The sequence below is a fragment of the Tachyglossus aculeatus genome, chromosome X4, assembly GCF_015852505.1.
Source record: "Tachyglossus aculeatus isolate mTacAcu1 chromosome X4, mTacAcu1.pri, whole genome shotgun sequence".
In the NCBI taxonomy this organism is placed as follows: domain Eukaryota; kingdom Metazoa; phylum Chordata; class Mammalia; order Monotremata; family Tachyglossidae; genus Tachyglossus; species Tachyglossus aculeatus.
The window spans coordinates 39,998,595-40,018,770 of record NC_052098.1 but is presented as its reverse complement, the minus strand read 5'-3'; the positions used below and the strand labels follow the sequence as shown (position 1 = coordinate 40,018,770).

The 20,176-nt window shown below is 45.0% G+C and overlaps 1 protein-coding gene across 4 annotated transcripts in view; it reads left to right on the top strand.

The window, feature by feature from the left end:
* The first annotated feature begins 13,447 nt into the window (after window positions 1–13,447).
* SNX2 (sorting nexin 2) overlaps window positions 13,448–20,176 on the top strand; it is a 61,862-nt gene continuing 55,133 nt past the window's right edge. For 2 of the 4 annotated variants that reach the window (XM_038770054.1, XM_038770053.1), the window contains exon 1: window positions 13,448–13,590. In XM_038770054.1, the coding sequence (XP_038625982.1) occupies window positions 13,480–13,590 (111 nt within the window). In that variant the 5' untranslated portion in view covers window positions 13,448–13,479. Of the gene's footprint in view, window positions 13,591–14,603; window positions 14,977–18,770; window positions 19,019–20,176 lie in introns of all 4 variants that reach the window. The other 2 variants (XM_038770050.1, XM_038770051.1) reach the window with 2 other exon arrangements.

The following is a 20,176-nucleotide window of genomic DNA, read 5'->3' as shown; positions in this document are numbered from 1 at the left end:
AAAATTTCTGCTTGAAAATAGCCCCTCCTTTTTGATTGCAACATACCACACTACCTTATTTGTAGCAATTGACTCCCAATTTTTGGTTGTGGTTCTGCATTGTCTAAGGCTTTGACTTGCAAATTTAGTGTATTGCACAAGTAATGCCTATGATTTTGTATTTATAGTGTCTCAGTTTCCACTCCCAGCTGGAAATTTCCTGTATTATCCATTAACATAAATAATGAAATGTGATGTAATAATCTAAGCTTCATTAGCCCTGATACTCCATTACTGAGCTCCAAACTTTTAACAATTGTATTTCAACAAAATGTGGTTTTGCTTCCCAGATTTTGCTGCCTATAGAGGCCAAACAGAGCCAATATCTGATTGATCTGGAAAGCCCCTCATTTGAATACCATTCTATCAATAAGGGATATGGGTAAAAATATCCTACGTGCTTAGTACAGTGTTCTGCACACTGTAAGCACTCAATGAATACCATTGATTGATCGGTAACTATCAGATTACTTTGAGATAGTCAAATGAACTTCTAATAAACCTCATGCACCAGGAATATTACTCCAGAAAAAGAGGGAATCATGTTAGTAGAAGTGAGCCCCCCGAGGGAATGAGTCTGCGTCTAATTCCCACCTGCGCATTCTCTTCCAGCACTTAGTGCAATGCTTTGCACACAGTTAGTACTTAATAAATGCTATTACTACTAGTAATAATAATAATAATAATAATAATGGCGGTATTTGTTAAGTGTAGTAGTAGTTATGGTCAAACTATTTATTAAGAGCCTATCGTGTGCAAAGCATACTGTACTAAACCCTGAAAGAGAGGTACAATGGCCCCGAGGGGCTCACAAGCTAAGAATTAAGGCCTAGAGGAGGTTGGCAACAGGCACATAAGGAAAGAAGAATCTAAAACATGAAATATGGGACAAAGATAAATACAACAGGAGCAGGAGGGTGACGATGGTTCCAAACAACAGTCACAGGAGTCACAGCTGCAGCCACGGTGGTGGCCTTCCCAGTGTTCTTAAAGTTGGGAAACCATGCTGGCGTTCAAGTGTATCCTGGGCTGGAGTGGGGACTGATGGGAATCTGAGAGGTATAGAGGGTGGGGCAGCCTCTCTTCTGTGGAGGAGGTTCAGGTGTAAGGGAAGCAGTGGAGAGCTCCCGCTTCTGCCATTTTTTTTTGTTTAGATTAAAAGCAACACTGTAATATGGCCTAGTGGACAGAGCAGGGGTCCGGGAATCAGAAGGAACTGGGTTCTAATCCTAGCTCTGCCACTTGTGTGCTGTATGACCTTGGGCAAGTCACCTAACTCCTTTGTGCCTCAGTTACCTCATCTGTAAAATAAGGATTAAGACTGTGAGCCCCATGTGTCCAACCTGACAATCTTGTATCTATCCCAGCACTTAGAACAGTGCTTGACACATAGTAAACACTTAAAAAATACCATCATTATTATTATGGAAGGAAAGATCACCACAAGTGAACTTAAACTGGATGGAAGAGGCCATCTTAAAAGCAGAAAGCTAAGCAGACTGGCAAAATCTGTAAATTATACTTTGTGAAATACCTGAAAGGAGACCATAGTCAATCCTGCCAGAGAGAAGCACTGACCCAAAGAAACAGCAAGATGACTCTCACCCTCTTTGAACTATTATTTCATCTATTTAGCCTCATTGTTATTGTTATCTGAGTGCGGAATCTGCTCAGAGCCCTGTAGTAGGCACTTGGGAGCGTACAATAGAAGTCAAAGACATAGTCCCTACCCTTGAGGATCCTGAGGATCAACTGATTCCATCAACTCGTCTTCCCTATTAGGCGGTAAACTCCTAAACTCCTCAGGGACAGTGATCGCATTCTACACTTCTTTATATGTTCCCAGGGGCCAAGTAGACTATCCTGGGAACAGTAAGCACTCATCCAGTACTGTTGATCATGAAAACAGCTGTCAATGACTGATCCCAAGAGGACTGGGCAGGAAACGTGTCTGCCAGTTCGGTTGTATTGTACTCTCTCAAGTGCTTGATACAGTGCTTTGCATATAGTAAGCGCTCAATCCATACCATTGATGAGGACGACTGGCTAGCGAACTCGGGATGAACACCAGGCTGCTAATGGAATCCTCAAACTCAAAATGACAAAAACTGATCTCCTCATCTTTCCCCATTAACCTATGCCTTCTGTCTTTCCCATCTCAGTAGACAACACTATCGCCCTCCCATCCCAGAAGACCACAACCTTGGCATCAGCCTCAACTCTTTACTAGCATTCGCTACTCACACATCCAAGTCCGTTGCCAAATCCTGCTTGTTTTTCCTGTGCAACATCTCCAGGTTCCACCCCTTCCTCTCCACCCAAACTGCTCCCACCCTGGTAGAAGCTCTAGGCTTGCCATGTCTAGGATATTGCATCAGCCTCCTCACTGGTTTTGCAGCTTCCAGCCCACATCCCTTCTCCCTTAGAACCTTTCACTGGCTCACTGTGTCTCTTCACGGAAAATAAAAACTCCTCACAATCAGTTTCAAGACTCTACTACCTTATCCCCCTTACTTACACACTCTCTTATTCTCCAACTCACAGTCTTTATTCCCTCCAAGCTAACCTTCTAGCTCAACCTCAATCTCAAATTCTTCCATTTCCATCCCTTTGCTCACGATGTTTCCCTGGCTTGGAACTCCCTCACTTCCCACATCAGACAAGGTACAGATTGAAGTGCATAGAAGTATATATACATATGAATGAAGCACACACACACACACACACACACACACACACGTGTGTGTGTGTGTGTGTGTGTGTGTGCACGTGTTTCATTCATTTATTTTAACCTTTCTAGGTGTAAATATTAGAGTATAAACTCCTTGAGAACACATTATTACTCTGTGCTTCCCAAGTGCCTAGTGCAGTGCACTGCACCAAAAATGAGTTCAATAAATACTGCTACTACTAATACTAGAGAAGCAGCATGGCATAGTGGATAGAGCATGGGCCTGGGAGTCATAAGGTCATGGGTTCTAATTCTGGCTCTCCACCACATGTCTGCTGTGTGACCTTGGGCAAGTCACTTCACTTCTCTGTGCCTCAGTTACCTCATCTATGAAATGGGGATTGAGACTGTGAGCCCCAAATGGGACAGGGACTGTGTCCAACCCCATTTGCTTGTATCCACCCCAGCACTTAGTACATTGTTTGGCACATAGTAAGCACTTAACAAATTCCATAATTATTATTATTATTATTATTATCCCAAACAGGGCCACTTCTAGGAAACTTGCTGCCACTGCAGAAACTCACCATGACTCACTCCCCCATTAAAAGACTGCTACCATTATAAGGTGCATGATGTAATCCCCATTATACAGATGAGAAAACTGAAGTCCAGAGAGATCAAGTGATTTGAGCAAGAGCCTATTCCCTTTCTACTAGACCAGGTTCATCTCTAACCAGCTGGTGGCTTAGAGCAGGAGCTTCATTCCAAGCTCCTTTCTCAAACAGGACTGTTTGGTTATATTTTTGTGTCACTTTAGGTATTTCATCTCTTGAGGGCCATTCACTAAAGTAGTTGAAAGTCCAAAGCTTTGTCTCAGAATGGAAGGAGAGTGAGAAAAAGACCTTGTGTGGTGCTTTAGCAAAAGCAAAGCACAGTGAATTCTGAGCAACAATGTCACATACTGTGTTTTTGTAAATAACCTGTTGTGGTCTGGGGTAAAGCTCTTAATTTCCATTTTTTGTAAATAGTTGTTTTTGTTTCATTAATCTACTTTTTCAAATGTCATTTCTTGAAAATTGAAGTTTTTCTCTCTTTATTCTTTATTTCTTCTTAAAAGATTTTGTATTTACTATCATCAAAGTTGCAAGATTTGCTTTTCTCAGACTTTCTGTCTTGCGAAGATGAGCTATTAACTTGAAGAGATAAACCAAAAGCTTCAAACAATACCATACCCTACACAAAGCACAGCCTTATTAAACAAATTAATAACAAGGAAAACTGATAGAGTGTGTTTGGTTTCTTGGTTGCTAGTATATTTGAATCCAACAGAATGCTATTCAAACAGTGTGAGAATTAGCCTATTAACAAGAGGGGGAAAAGTTTTCCACAGACTGTGTGTGCCTTGTAAAAGAAGCAAAAATTCATAAAAGTAATTACACTTAAGGTAAGGTCAATGTGAGCTGGCTTACTGATGATGAGACACTGCAAACACCACCATGTGCTTCCTTTAGTTAAACTTATTGGTTGTCCGTGAAAGCTCCTGGGAAGAAAAAAAAATAATTAATCTAATCAAGGTGCTTTGAGAAGAATAACAACCATCAGATTTTCATCTTTCTAGGGTTGTTTGAGCATGTCTGAGGTGAGGGGATGGATGAAATGAGCTTTCAGCATCCGTTCTAAATCCCTCACCTAGCTTCAGGAAAGTAGAATCTCCCACATCAAGCTAGAGCTGTTGGGAGTAGAGAGAAGAGACCATATCGGAGAGGCCGATCCTGATTATGTCCACAAAAAATTATCCCAGAGCTGTTTAATTCTGGATCTGAGCCAGGGTATGAGAGCAGGCATAGGAACAGGGATGAACAGGGATATTTTTCCAATCAATCAATCAATCAATCGTATTTATTGAGAGCTTACTGTGTGCAGAGCACTGTACTAAGCACTTGGGAAGTACAAGTTGGCAACATATAGAGACGGTCCCTACCCAACAGTGGGCTCACAGTCTATAAGGGGGAGACAGAGAACAAAACCAAACATATTAACAAAATAAAATAAATAGAATAGATATGTACAAGGAAAATAAATAGAGTAATAAATATGTACAAACATATATACATATATACAGGTGCTGTGGGGAAGGGAAGGAGGTAAAGTGGGGGGATGGAGAGGGGGAGAAGGGGGAGAGGAAGGAGGGGGCTCAGTCTGGGAAGGCCTCCTGGAGGAGGTGAGCTCTCAGTAGGGCCTTGAAGGGAGGAAGAGAGCTAGCTTGGCGGATGTGAGAAGGGAGGGCATTCCAGGCCAGGGGGATGATGTGGGCCGGGGGTCGACAGTGGGACAGGCGAGAACGGGGCACAGTGAGGAGGTTAGCGGCAGAGGAGCGGAGGGTGCGAGCTGGGCTGTAGAAGGAGAGAAGGGAGGTGAGGTAGGAGGGGGCGAGGTGATGGAGAGCCTTGAAGCCGAGGGTGAGGAGTTTCTCCCTGATGCTTAGGTTGATTGGTAGCCACTGGAGATTTCTGAGGAGGGGAGTAACATGTCCAGAGCGTTTTTGGACAAAGACAATCCGGGCAGCGGTGTGAAGTATGGATTGAAGTGGGGAGAGACAAGAGGAGGGGAGATCAGAGAGGAGACTGATACAGTAGAGCTTCCAGAACAGGGCACTGGTAAAAGGGTAATAATAATAATAACTGTGGCATGTTTTAAGTGCTTACTATGTGCCAGGCACTGTACTAAGTACTGGGGTAGATACAATGTAACTGGGTTGGACAGTCCCTGTACCACATGAGGCTCACAATCTTAATTCTCATTTTACAGTTGAGGCAACTGAAGCATGGAGAAGTGAAGTGACATGCCCAAGGTCACACAGCAGACACAAGGTGGATCTGGGATTAGAACCCAGGTCCTCCTAACTCCCAGGTCCATGCTCTACCCACTAGGCTGTGCTGCTTCCCTAAGTACCAGTGCTCCTGCTTGGGATATATCAAAGCAGATGCTTTTGGGTTTTCTTTTGTCTATTTCCCATGCCCAGCCAGACAACTTGGCTAGGGAACTCCATGGCAGATTGGAGGCTGGACTTGGGCGGGGGGGGGTGAGGGTGAGGGGGTGTGTGTGTGTGTGTGTGTGCGCGCGCGCGCTCGCACCAAGGAGTGGACTTGGCTCTGAAGTTACATCATGAGGCCAGAACTGCAGCTGTTCCAGGCCTCCAGTTAGCGACCAGCTTCACCAACAGTTCCTGCAGTGAGTTGTCCTGACTCTGGGAGCAGTGAGGGGCCCCTTCAGGGTGAGGATGGGGAATAGCTGGTCCCACTCTCCTAATGATCCTGCTCTTTTGGTCAGCAGGACATGGCCCCCAGCTCTGACAGTGGCCCCTTTAAATCCCTTGGCCCCAGCCCTTATTCCAGGATGAGTGAATTTTTATTTTCACAGCCAGAATGGAATAATATTCTTTGGTATTGTGGATCCTGGAGACTGGGGAGGGATCAGATCAGGTGCTTGGGGCTGACATGGTCTTTAAGACCCTTGCTCCTTCCATTCTATCTCTCCCTACCCTAAGGTTTGCTTTGAGAAAGTCAAATTGCAGAAAGAAAAACACTAATGCCCATTACTTCTGGCATTTCAAAGCTGGGAATCATAATAATAATGATAATAAAATAACAAAAATAATAATCATGGTATTTGTTAAGCATGAACTTTGTGCTGTATTAAGTGTTGGTAGATACAAAATAATTAGGTTGGAATCCCATCTGACCATCAGAGGCAGGGGAATCCATGAGGGAGGAGAAGTAATGTTGCTGAGTAAGTAGCAAAGAGGGCAGGGCAGAGGATGCAACAAGGACCAGGGAGTTGATATTATTGAAACTTCAGGTCTTCTGGGAAACTCTTCTAGCTCAACATGCTATGGAATATTATCCAAGCCCTTTAGATAATCATCCAGGAACTGCTTAGTACAATGCTCTGCACCCAGTAAGTGCTCAATAAATACGATTGAATGAATGAATGCTGTAGGCTGATGACAGGACTCTGGAGGCGCACATACATACATGAGAAGACATTCATTCATTCAATCGTATTTATTGAGCACTTACTGTGTGCAGAGCACTGTTGTGAACCCACATAGTAAGTGCTTAACAAATGCCATTATTATATTATTATTATTAACCCACTTGGCAGAACTAGAAGATCACCATGGACTTAGCTTGAAGAAAAAAGTTATATGTCAGAATTCCCAGATACAATGAAAAGATTGAATTGCAATAAAATTAATTCTGTGACATAGCTGATGGCTGTCCAGTGGAAAAACAAAGAAATAGAAAACTAAATCAAGGCCACCATATTTTTGGAGAGAAATGGCCTACTGGAAAGAGCACAGGTCTGGGAAGTCAGAGGACCTGAGTTTTAATCCCAGTTCTTCCACTTGCCTGTTATGTGACCTTGGGCAAGTCACTTAACATCTCTGGGCATCTCTAAAATGGGGATTAGACAGCTGTTCTCCCTCTTACTTACACTGTGAGCCCGATGTGGGACAGGGACTGAATCCAACCTGATTAACTTGTATCTACCCCAGTGCTTAGACCAGTGGTTGGCACATAATACACACTTAACAAATACAATAAGTATTTTTATTATTATTATTGGTAAGAGGGTAATAATGAAAGTCTAAAAAGCAATTGTACTGGCCAGCCTTCTTAAAAATTGTAGTATCAGCATCAATTTCCCTTTTTCAACCAAAGAGAATAATATGCAGGAATATTCAAGTATTCTTGGGAAGAGTTGACTCTCTTCCTCTCTGTTGGATGGGGGATAGGGAGGGTATAGAATGATGAAATCCAAATTTCCAGCTGGAGCCACTAGTTTCGGTCTAGTCCCACTAATAAACCTTCAGCCCCTTAGCATTTATGTATATATCCATAATTTATTTTAATGTCTGTCCAACTTGTACTTCCCAAGCGCTTAGTACAGTGCTCTGCACACAGTAAGTGCTCAGTAAATATGATTGATTGATTGATTGTCTCCTTTTCTAAATTGTGGGCAGGGAATATGCATGGATAGTGGCTAGAGCAAAGACCTGAGAGTCATAGAGTCATGGGTTCTAATCCTGACTCTGCTACTTGTCTGCTGTGTGGCCTTGGGCAAGTCACTTCACTTCTCTGGGCCTCAGTTACCTCATCTGTAAAATGGGGATTGAGACTTTGGGACAGGGAATATGTCCAACTCGATTTGCTTGTGTCTACCCCAGCGCTTAGTACAATGCCTCGCACATAGTAAGCACTTAACAAATACCATTATTATTATCGTTATTATGTCCACCAACTCCATTATGCTGTACTCTCTCAAGCACTTAATATGGAGCTATGCACACAGTAAGTGCTCAATAAATACAATTAATTGATCGATTCATGCTGCTAAGGGAGGATCCTAGTCAGCCACTAACTGGATAGGGACATAGCATGGCTTGGTGAAAAGAGCATAGGGCTGAAATCAGGAGACTTGGGTTCTAGCCCTAGCTCTGTCACCAGTCTGCTGTGTGACCTTGGGCAAGTTAATCTCTCTGGGCCTCAGTTTCCTTATCTGTAAAATGGGAGATTAAATTCCCATTCTCCCTCCCCATAGAGTGGGTGCCACATGTGGGACAGGGACTCTCTTCTATCTGAGTATCTTGTAACTATTCTCGGGCTTAGCACACAGTAAACACTTTAAAAATACCACACTCATTTGTTATTACTAGTGAGGTAGATTTGGGAGTCATACACATAGAGGTGAAATCGTGAGAGTGGATGAGGTCTCCAAGGGAGTGAGCTTAGATTGAGAAGAAAATGAGGACCCAGAAGTGAGCTTTGAGGAACATGCATCTTTAAGGAGTAGAAGGCAGAGGAGGAGCCAGGGAGAGAAACCGAGAAGCTGCACTGCCTAATGGAAACAGCACAGGCCAGGGAGTCAGAAGACTTGGGTTCTAATCATGCCTCTGTCAATTGACAACTGTGTGTGACCTTGGGCAAGTCACTTAACTTCTCTTTGCCTCAGTTTCCTCAAACGTAAAATGGGGATTCAATACCTGTTCTCCCTCCTATGAGCCCCATGCAGGACAGGGACTGTGTCCAACCTAATTAGCTTATATCTACCTCAGCACTTAGAACAGTTTTTTGGCACATTGTAAGTGCTTAACAAATATTATTTTTTTTAAAAGGATCAGTTAAAAAGAGAGCCAGGAGAAAACTATGTCAATAATACCAAGGCTAGTTACTTTGTCCAGGAGTAGGAAATGGTGTGTAGTGTGAAAGACAACTGAGAGGTCAAGGAGAACTAGTATGGAATAGAGTCCATTAGATTTGGCAAGAAGAAAGTCACTGATGACTTTGGAGGAAGCGGTCTTTTTTGGACGGAGGGGAAAGAAAACCTGATCTTAAAAAGTCAAGGGGGCAGCTGGAAGACAGGAAATTGAGACAGAGGTGTATATAATCTAATCAGCTAGTTTGGACTGGAATGGGGGAGGGAAGTGGGTAAATGGCTGGATGATCCCATGGGATCCACAAAAGGCTTCTTCAGGATCAGTGAGACATAGGTGTGTTTGAAGGCAGAGGGGATGGAGTCATGAGAGAGTGAGCAGTTAAAAATGGAGTCAGGGAGGGAAGATTGAGCGTGAGTCTCCTTTTAGAAAGTGAGAAGGGATGTGTTAGAAGCATAGGTGGAAGGGCAGATTTTGAAAGCAGATGGGAGATTTCCTTTTGAGAGATCGCTGAGAAGGATGACAGAAGTGGATGAGTGGGTAGGCGGAAGCTGGGGAGGTGACGGGGACGTTTTAGGGAGGTCATACTGGAATGCCCTCCCTTCGCCCATCCGCCAAGCTAGCTCTCTTCCTCCCTTCAAGGCCCTACTGAGAGCTCACCTCCTCCAGGAGGCCTTCCCAGACTGAGCCCCTTCCTTCCTCTCCCCCTCGTCCCCCTCTCCATCCCCCCATCTTACCTCCTTCCCTTCTTCACAGTACCTGTATATATGCATATATGTTTGTACATATTTATTACTCTTTATTTATTTATTTATCTTACTTGTACATATCTATTCTATTTATTTTATTTTGTTAGTATGTTTGGTTTTGTTCTCTGTCTCCCCCTTCTAGACTGTGAGCCCGCTGTTGGGTAGGGACTGTCTCTATGTGTTGCCGACTTGTACTTCCCAAGTGCATAGTACAGTGCTCTGCACACAGTAAGCGCTCAATAAATACGATTGATTGATGATGGCTTCAATTTTGTCAAGAAAGCAATTGGGAAGGTCATTCGGGTTGAGAGATGGGGAGGTAGTGGCAGTGAAGGTTTCAGGAGGTAGTTAAAGGTCTGGAATATTTGGTGGGAGAAATGGGCATGATCAGTATGGGAGAAAGAGTAGTTACACCTCAACTCACATTTTCAAGCTAATCTACTCACCATACTTCATTCCTATCACCCTCAGCCTCACAGCACCTATATACAGGTTTATAAGCTGTAAGCTCATTTCGGGCAGGGAATGTGTCTATCAGCTCCATTGTAGTGTAATAATAATAATAATGATGGCATTTATTAAGTGCTTACTATGTGCAAAGCACTGTTCTAAGCACTGGGGAGGTTACAAGGTGATCAGGTTGTCCCACTGGGGGCTCACAGTTTCAATCCCCATTTTCCAGATGAGGTAACTGAGGCACAGAGAAGTTAAGTGACTTGCCCAAAGTCACACAGCTGACAATAGGCGGAGCTGGGATTTGAACTCATGACCTCTGACTCCAAAGCCCGTGCTCTTTCCACTGAGCCATGCTGCTTCTCGGGAAAGTGTGCTTTCCCGAGCGCTTAGTACAGTGCTCTGCACACAGTAAGCATTCAATAAATATGATGAATTGAATGACTGATAGATTACCTCTCTCACCAACAACCTCTTGCTCACACCTTTCCCCAAACCTGGACATCTTTACCTTTTCAACTTCCACAGGCTACAGCTTCCCTCCTTTGAAGTCCTTTTGAAATCACCTCCAGGAGGTCTTCTCCAATTAATTTCTACTCTCCTCAGGTTATCAATCAATCAGTGGTATTTACTGAGCATGTACTATGTACAGAACACTGCATATATCCTACCTACTGTGTATTCAATAAGTCTGTGCCACCTAGGCACTCAAGCAGTCTCCCAAGGAACTTTTGTATATATCCCACATATCCTTTGAGTTAAGCAATAACTCATGTACATATCTCCTTTTCCTTCTTCCTATATGCAATTTATTTTAGCGTTTGTCTCCTCTGCAAGATTGGGAGGTCTTTGATGGTAACAATCATGTCTACTCTAGTGTACTCTCTCAAGCACTTAGTAGAGTGCTCTTTAAATGGAACGTGCTTCACCGGATGCCTTTATAACTGGTATTTTTATTTTAAGCACCCAGCAGCCCTCCACCTCTGCTCTTTCCTCCAAGTCCTGTCACTTGGAAATGACGTCTGTGGGAGGGGAGGGAAACACATTGGCTCTGGAACAAAGTAGGGGCAGTCTTGAGTCCCACTGGAAACATCACCTTATTTCCACAGACTTCCACAAAAAGTCCCGTATGACATCATTTTGGTACATTTTGTGCCTGAAGCAGTTCAAACAATGAAGTGTCTTCTGGGCTTGCAAAGCCATGTCCAGGCTTTATATAGGCTGTCAGCGACCAGCCCATTTCTAGACTGTGAGCCCACTGTTGGGTAGGGACTGTCTCTAAACGTTGCCAACTTGTACTTCCCAAGCGCTTAGTGCAGTGCTCTGCACACAGTAAGCGCTCAATAAATACGATTGAATGAATGAATGAATGAATGAATGAATGAATGAATGAATCAAATGCCACGGGATCGATGGCCCCTGTAGTCCCCACAGAGCTGGTCTCTGAGATAATTATGTGTTTCAGTGCAATATTCCCTTTGAGAAGCACCTAAAAGTGTACCCCTCTCTATCCTCCTTCTTAAGCCTGTGCTCTCCCAAACACTTAATACGGTGCTCTACACACAGTAAGTGCTCAATAAATACTATTGCTTGATTAAACTGAGATTCTGCTCCTTCCTGGATTGATCTGACGGTTTACATCTCTCAGTCAGTCACTCAATCACATTTATTGAATGTTTACTGTATGCAGAGCACAACACTAAACACTTGGGAGAATACAACAGACACATTCCCAGCCCACAGGGAATCCAGAGGCGTAGTGGATAGAGCATGGGCCTGGGATGCAGGTGGTCATGGGTTCTAATCCCAGCTCTGCCACTTGTCTGCTGTGTGACCTTGGGCAAGTCACTAAACTTCTCTGTGCCTCAGTTGCCACATCTGTAAAATGGGAATTGAGATTGTGAGCCTCAAGTGGGACAAGGGACTGTGTCCAACCCAATTTGCTTGTATCCATTTCAGTGCTTAGTACAGTGCCTGGAGCATATTAAGTGCTTAACAAATACCATAATTATTATTATAATTATTATCATTATTATGTCATGGTAGAGCACAGTATGGTGCATGGTGGATAGAGCACAGGCTTGGGAGTCAGAAGGTCACAGGTTCTACTCTTGGCTCTGTCATATGTCTGCTGTGTGACCTTGGGCAAGCCGCTTCACTTCTCTGTGCCTCAGTTACCTCATCTGTAAAATGGGGAATAAGAATGTGAGCCCTAAGGGGTCAGGGAATGTGTCCAACCCAATTACCTTGTATCCATCCCAGCATTTAGAACAGTGCTAGACACATAGTGAGTGCTGAACAAATACCATAATTATTATTAGAATCATTATTACTATTATGTCATGGTAAAGCATAGTGTGGCGTGGTGGATAGAGCACAGGCTTGGGAGTCAGAAGGTCACGGGTTCTAATCATAGCTCTGCCATGTGTCTGCTGTGTGACCTTGGGCAAGTCACTTCACTTCTCTGTGCCTCAGTTACCTCATCTGCAAAGTGGGGAGTAAGACTGTGAGCCCCATGTGGGTCAGGGCCTGTGTCCAACCTGATTACCTTGTATCCACCCCAGTGCTTAGAACAGTGCTTGGCATATAGTAAGTACTTAACAACTCCTATTATCATTATTATTATTCTAGTGCGTGGAAGACATAATGAAAGTAGAAGAGTATGCCATTCCGTATTTGCTGTATTGCACTTTCCCAAGCGCTTTGTACAGTGCTCTGCACATAGTAAGCACTCAATAAATACGACGGAATGAACGAATTAAAGGGCAAAACGACCGTCCGAAGAGACTTTGGGACTTTCCTGAAAGGGAGGGGGCCTCCCGGGCGATGTGGACTCAAGCTCCCCTCCTCCAGGAGGCCTTCCCAGACTGAGCCCCCCTTTTCCTCTGCTCCTCCTTCCCTCCCCATCGCCTCCACTCCCTCCCTCTGCTCTATCCCCTTCCCCACCCCACAGCACGTGTATACATTTGTATATATTTATTATTCTACTTATTTTATTAATGGTGTATGTGTAGCTATAATTCTATTTATTCTGATGGTATTGACACCTGTCTACTTGTTTGGTTTTGTTGTCTGTCTACCCCCTTCTAGATTGTGAGCCCGTGGTCGGGTACGGACTGTCTCTGTCGCCGAATCGCACTCTCCAAGCGCTTAGCCCAGCGCGCTCAATAGATAGTGCGCGCTCAATAGCTAGGACTGAATAAGCCAGGGCTCGGCCTGCCCTCCATCGGGCACGCGCGCCGCCGTGGCGCTCCCCCGGGCCCGGGTGGTCACGAGGCCGGGGGCGGGGCCGGGCGCACGTGATCGGGCCGTGAGGTCGCGCGGCTCCGCGCATTAGGTTGGTGAAGATGGCGGCGGCGGAGCGTGAGCCTCCGCCGTTGGGGGATGGAAAGCAGGCGGATTTGGAGGAGCTGGAGGATGGGGAGGACCTGTTCACCAGTACCGTCTCCACCCTGGAGGTGAGGCCGGCTTCGCCGCCGCTGCCCGGGCCCCCCGGCTGTCCCGGCGCCCGCGCTCTTCCCCCGTAGAGTGAGCGGGGGCCGCGGCTGCTAGCCCCGGCCTCATCTGTTCCCCTCCTGCCCGTTCCACAGCAGGGAAGCAGGGAAACAGTTCTCGGTGCCTTCTTGAGGGGCCCTGACGGGCCAGATGACCTCCCGGCAGCGGTCCGCCTCTTTTTCCCCCGCGCCTCCGTTTCTTCCCCGCTTCCGGCCTGACGGATGGCATCGTGCCCCTTCGCCCGTGTCCGTCTCTTCCCCCGGGGCCTCCCCGGCGGGGGTGGAAACGAGCGAAGGGCTGGGGGACACCTTGCTTTGGGGCGATGGAGAAGAGGGTCCTGCCAGGACTTCATGCTTCCCCGAGGAGAAGCGGATTTTTCCATGCCTTGTTTGCCTCCCCCAATGGGGAGCCCCCGGCCCACGGAATGTGCATTATTAGGGTCAAAACCTTAAGGGATATGAAATTGGAAGAATGGATTCCTCCCCCCAGCTCCTTTCAAAAGGAACCCCCCTCCAAAAAAAAACCTGCCCTGTTTTTCTCTTAGTTTATTCATTAGAAATAGACAGACCCCGCCCCCTTCTCGGTTCTTTGCATCGTCAGCTGTCTGTCAAGAAGTGTGTTCCTGTTTTTGTTAAAGGAAACACCCTGCCTGAACTTCACATTGGGTGCGGGGGGGGGGGGGGGGGTGTCAGCTCACACAGTTACCGTTTGCTTTGCTTTGCTTTTGTTGTTTATAGAGATCCCTCTCCGATGGGAAAAAAAAAATTAGGAGGAATCTTTTCCAACTTGCCAGAGGAATGTTTATCTTGGGCTGAAATTTCCCATATGAGAACTTTCCGCCCGACGTTTCTTACTGCGTACTTAATTCCGTGCCCCAAATTCTGAAAGTAGTTTAGTAAAAGAATATATAACAATCACTCATTCGTGCCTATTTGTGTGTTTTCTTTTCCTTTTTTTTTTTTTTTTTTTTTTACAGTTCCCAGGAAAAAAATGATCCCTGATGGGTTATTAGTTGGGGGTTACTCCCACAGCTTTTTGGACATGGTGGGCAGCCGTAGTTACCTGGTCTGCCCCATCTCATGGAACTGGAAGTGGAGCCTAGATAGATGGTTCCATTTGTTGCCCCCATCAGTAAACTGTGATTCTCCAGTAGCCCACTGAGGGTGAACCAGGGGTCCATCTTGTCCTGGGCCTGGCCCAGCCATCTGCAGGTAGACCAGGGATGACCTCGGGTCTGGCTTGCAGAGCTAGCCCAACCATCCTCTGCTGCCACTGCTTTGGTTCCTCCTACCTCGCTCATTGCAGAGGTGGCAGAAGACAGTAAAAAATGGCTGGGGCAGCAGAGGAAGGTGAGTATCCTCTCCCCTTAATTCACCTTCCTTATCCACATCCACTGCCCCTACCCCCCATCCCTTCTCATCTACCTCTGGAGTCCAGTGGGGGTGAGCCAGAAGCTTAAATAGCCTGATGGGGACAAGTCAGATGCTTAGGTTCAGAAGCCACTTCAGTGGCTGTGCATACCCCAGAAGGTTGGTCTGCACAGCTGCTGCCCTGTTCCCGTTGCCGGGCTGCCATTGTCTGCCACTGCCGCCCAAGTTCAGAGTCACTGGCTCAGCTGATCTACCATAGGCCAAGCGCCATCCATATCTGCTGCTGCTGCTGCTGTTTGAGGGGTGATGATGGTGGCAGCAGCAGCAGCAGAAAACAGCAAAGATGGCCCAGCAGCAAGGATAAGTACTCTCTCCCTTGACCCTTCCTTTTCATTTGTTCCCTTTCTCTCCATCTTTCCCCCTCCCCACTGCCCATCTAAGGCCTGCTTCCACTTTGCAGAGCAACTTGGCAGGTGGCTGGGGGTCGGGGGTGGGGTGGGGTAGAGTCTCTGTTAGGTGAGTTGTAAGCCCCTCACACAGCAGCCCCAGGGCTAATTCAGGGCTTTTTCTACCCAGAGCTCAACCCTGGAGGGAAGGCTTCTGTCCTTAGAAGCTACAACCTTCAACTACACCTCCTCATAACTCCACCCCCAAGCTCAAAAAAAGTCACCTCTGGTTATTAGAGGGAGAAGGGAGGGGTTTTTGAAATGTAACTCACTAATATTGCAGCTGTGTAGCAAGGGAGACAGCCCTCATACTGTTTCTATGATTCGTGGTACCAGTCCTGGAGATAGAGTACTTGTCTGGATGAACCATTTTGTCCTACCCAGTCAATCAGTGGTATATATTGAACACTACTGTGTGCAGAGCACTGGACTAAGTGCTTGAGCGAGCCCACTGCAACCAAGGTGGTAGTTATGTTCCATCTCCACAAGGAGCTTACAGTCTAGAGCACGTCATATCCAGTGTGGTACGACTTACGCTCAGTAGTATCTGTTCATAAATGTCTGTCTTGATGGCAGTTTGGTCCTCAAGTTGTTTTTGTAAAACCATTTATTCGTCGATTCGTCAATTCAGTTGTCCATAGAAGTGTATCATCAACATCATTTATTGAGCATCTACTGTGCAGAGCACTGTACTCAGCAACATTCAACAGAAGTCAAAGACACGGTCCATTCCTTGGAGGAGTATGCAATCTAATAGGGGATGAGCAATTTAAATTGCTGGAAATACAATGGGTAAATGAATCAGAGCACAGAATGATAAAAAAATAAAAACAAATAATGAACAAAAATGGACATGATTGCTAAGGGGTGGCCTGACCGGAAAGATGAAATTAAGCAGGAAATGCCTCTTGGAGGAGATGGCTTTTTAGAAAGATGTTGAAGGTTGGGGAGAGAGTTCTGTGCAGGGGAAACGTGAGCAATCGCCTGAAGATGGGAGAGTTGAGAGCAAGGTACGATTACGTTAGTTTGGAAGGAGCAAAGTGCAAGCTGGGGTGAAGTGGGAGAAATAATTGTTTAATTTAAAACACGGTTCCAGCACCGCATGGTATCTTCTGCTTCCCGATGAATGACATTGTGAATATATCTTTAAATTGCAACTCACCTGCCTGGCAACCGCATAAACCCTTCCCACCCTCTGGCCCTGGTAGAGGTGGACAAGGTTTAAATAAGCCACACTGGGCAGGCTTGATTATGTAGTACTGAAGGTATTTATTGAGCTCCCATGGGGAAGCACTTACACTCTAAGCTGGCCTGAACAGGTGGTTGTGAGGGAAATGAAGCACCTTAGGAAGGTGCGTGGGGGCGGGATGGAGGGATTTCACTATGGAGTTGTGGGTAGGAAGGCAGGAGGCTAAGGTTTGAAAGAACCAGAGGGAAAAGGGGGAAGACGTGGCTTGTATCAACAGGCTGGGTGAATTGTGCATAGCAGTGGGATGCAATGTAAAGAAAAGTAGTGTGCTTAGACACAAAGTGAGAGATGCTGAGCTATTGCACACCCTAAAATATTACCCGTGGGTCGACAGATGAAAAAACAGTGTATTGGAAATTTGGCCAGAAGAATAGAAGATTTAAGTCCCACTTTTAAGTAATCACTGATTTTAGGGCTAGAGGGATTAGAAAAATTTGATGTTTCTGGACTTCTATTTTTGTCTTTGGAATGTCACAGAAGAACGAAGAACCAAGAGTGAAGAGTTTTTACATTCAGTTCTATTAGAGGTAGTAGAGCCAAAATTTGAATGTCACTTCTGATTTAGTCTCATATTCAGATTGCTAATAAGGCCTGTCACTTGTAAATTCAAGCCACTGTAGTCTTTAAAACACAGGCTCCAAGAATTTGAGGAAGTGGGATTTAGGAAGAGGCTTGACTGTAGAAAATAAATGTCTTGGTGAAAAGAATAGTTTTGTGATGCATAATTCATTTGAAGCTGTAATAAGCACCAAAGTTGTCATTCATAATTATTTCTGTTTCCCCTCCTAATTTGAAAACACACTACTTTTCAAAAAATATTACCAAAAGTATTTCATCTCCGAAGCAGCTGTTTGATAATTTGTAGTAGTGCTAAGAAAGTATAAGTGAACCAGTTACAGTTTTAAGGTAGTCTATACCAACTCTTTCTTCAGCGAGACTGTTTTTTAATTGTTTTTGGAGTTGGTTTTGCCTTTTCTCATTGTCGAGGAGCTTTAATGAGATTATTTCTGTTACAGTGTGTTTTTCAGACTTTAAATATGAAATATTGACATCCATTTGGGTTACATGGTTCTTAAACATTTTTGCCAGCAGTGCCAGTTTCCTTTATCATCTTTGTTTTCTAACATTTCATATTTGATTTACGATAGTCTCCTGTGGCATTGCCTTGAATTTTATTAAATGTCTTACCTGTTTAAAAATACTGATCACATATCTGAGTCCTGTTCATCTGTGCAAATTGAAGCCAGTCATGACTTGAGTGCAGTGCATGGGATCAAATTGAATATAAATTTCCCACCATTCAGTTACTTTTTTTTATCACCCTGTGAGCACAGAACTTTAAACTAGGTATGGTATTGCCAATCTATGAGAAATTAGCTATACATTAGAAAAATTTTGTCATTCATAAGTGAATTATTCAACTTGTTTATTAATATTTTACCTTTTTTCACCTCTGCCCATTCTTAAAGCCATTTCACTGTTCAGGAGTGTCTCTAGCAGAGTGTATGGGGAGGAGACAGACTATAAAATCTAGATTGTTCTCATAAAGAACAAGTTTTGCAAGAAAGTTGAAGCCAAAGACTAAAACGGTGTTTTGAATTCTGTGCCTCTTATGCCAAATCTGATCAGTGTTAATGCTGAATGAGATTTGGCTGTGCTCAATATAATTCTTTAATATTCAAAATTTGAAAGGAGGCTCAGGAGCGTCCTTGGTTTTGTTTTTTGTTTTCTAAAAAAAGTTATTTGATTATCTCCATTAAACTGTAAGCTCCTTGTGGAAAGAATCAGTCTTCTACTTTGACATTTTTTGTACCACCTAGAAGTTGCACACAGTGGGGTCCATGCTAGTGGCAGTAAAAAGTGAGAATAAGTAGGCCCTTGGATGGCTCAAAATCTTGAAAGATAGTGCAAAGAACCCGCCTAATTTATTGGCAAGCTTTATACTCCTGTCTACAGAAGCCGACTGCAGCCACGCAGCCCAGAGCTCCCTGCCATAGGGGCTCCGGGGTTCATGGGGTGGCGCCTGTGACTGCAGCGCCTACCCCTTCCCTCCCCACCCCACCATCACCGGGGAGAAGATCTATCCCACTAGAGCATGGCAAGCAGAAGTTGGCTGCAGCCACGTGGCCCAGAGCGCCCCAGCATCGGGGCCTTGGGGTCCATGGAGCGGTGCCTGAGACCGCAGCGCCTCCCCTCATATTCCCTGCCCGCCATCGCCGGGGAGAAGACCCACCCCGCTGAAGTGGGGCTGGCAGAAGCCCCTGTACAACAGTTAGAACATTGGGACGGTTGGGACTTTCGGCAGAAGACAGCCCTGACTGGAGAGGTGAGAAGCCTGAGGACTATTCCCTTCCAGCAGTATTGTTCTGCTGGCTGTCTTGTTGTTTTGTAGTGTTGTTTTTTTTTTTTAAATGAAAATGTCTGTTGATTTCCTTGCCAGTGTGTCTGTCCTTCCCCTTCCCCCCACCCCAATTTAGACTGTGAACCCCCTCCCGTGGGCTTAGGGACCGGGTTGGATTCACCGTGCTTGTTTCTTGCTCAGAGTTTAGTAAAGTGCTCTGCACAAAATAAGCACTTGACAAGTGTCTGAAATCATAATTCTAGACAGCTTAGCTTCCATTAATTGGTTGAATATGTTAAGCAGAAAGCAATGCGGTAGTACATTGCCTGATGGCTAACAATGGCTGGAGCTCAAAGAAAAAAAGAAAAACCTTTTCTGTGGGAATCCAGGAGGTGGGACAGACCATTCCAGCTAAGGGTGGGAGCAATGCAGGGAGTGAAATGCTATGCAGAGGGGCAATAGGAGTACCAACACAATAAACTCCTGATTCGCTTTCTGGCTCAAGTAAACAGGAAAGGCCAGAATCTCAAAAAACACCTCTCCTGGCAAAGTTTGGTCACGTGTCACTGTTATCCTATGTGTCATTTCTCTCTCTCTCACTTCCCAATCCCCTCCTTGGAGGACAGGCACAAATGATCCATAACCATATAATTGGGAGGTTACTGTATTGCTAGGTCTCCGGGTGGACAGATTTTGATACAAGGATCACCAGAGTCTTGTATGGTCTGGCTGCAAGGTGGGTTAAAGAACTGAACCCAGGAGTGCTTCAGCAAGGCCCAAACCTGCTAACTAAATTCCAGGGGAGGGAATGACCGTGATACACATTTACATTTCTTTTTTGATTTAGTTTCATCTCTAAAGAAGAAATGTAAATGACTTACCTACTCTTCCAGGAGAGGGAACCTGTAAGCTCCTTGTGGGCAGGGATCCGTCTACCTGCTTTGTAGTACTATACTCTCCCAAGTGTTTAGTACAGTGCTCTGCTCACAGCGCTCAATAAATACCATTTAAAGAGACTGGAGTCCTTTACAAGACAGTAACCATTGTCAGTATTTGGTGAGTGCAGAGCGGTACCTTAAGCAAATCCTCTCATATTTTAGGCATTGGGTGTAAACTCCCCCACTAGATTATAAGCCCCTGTGG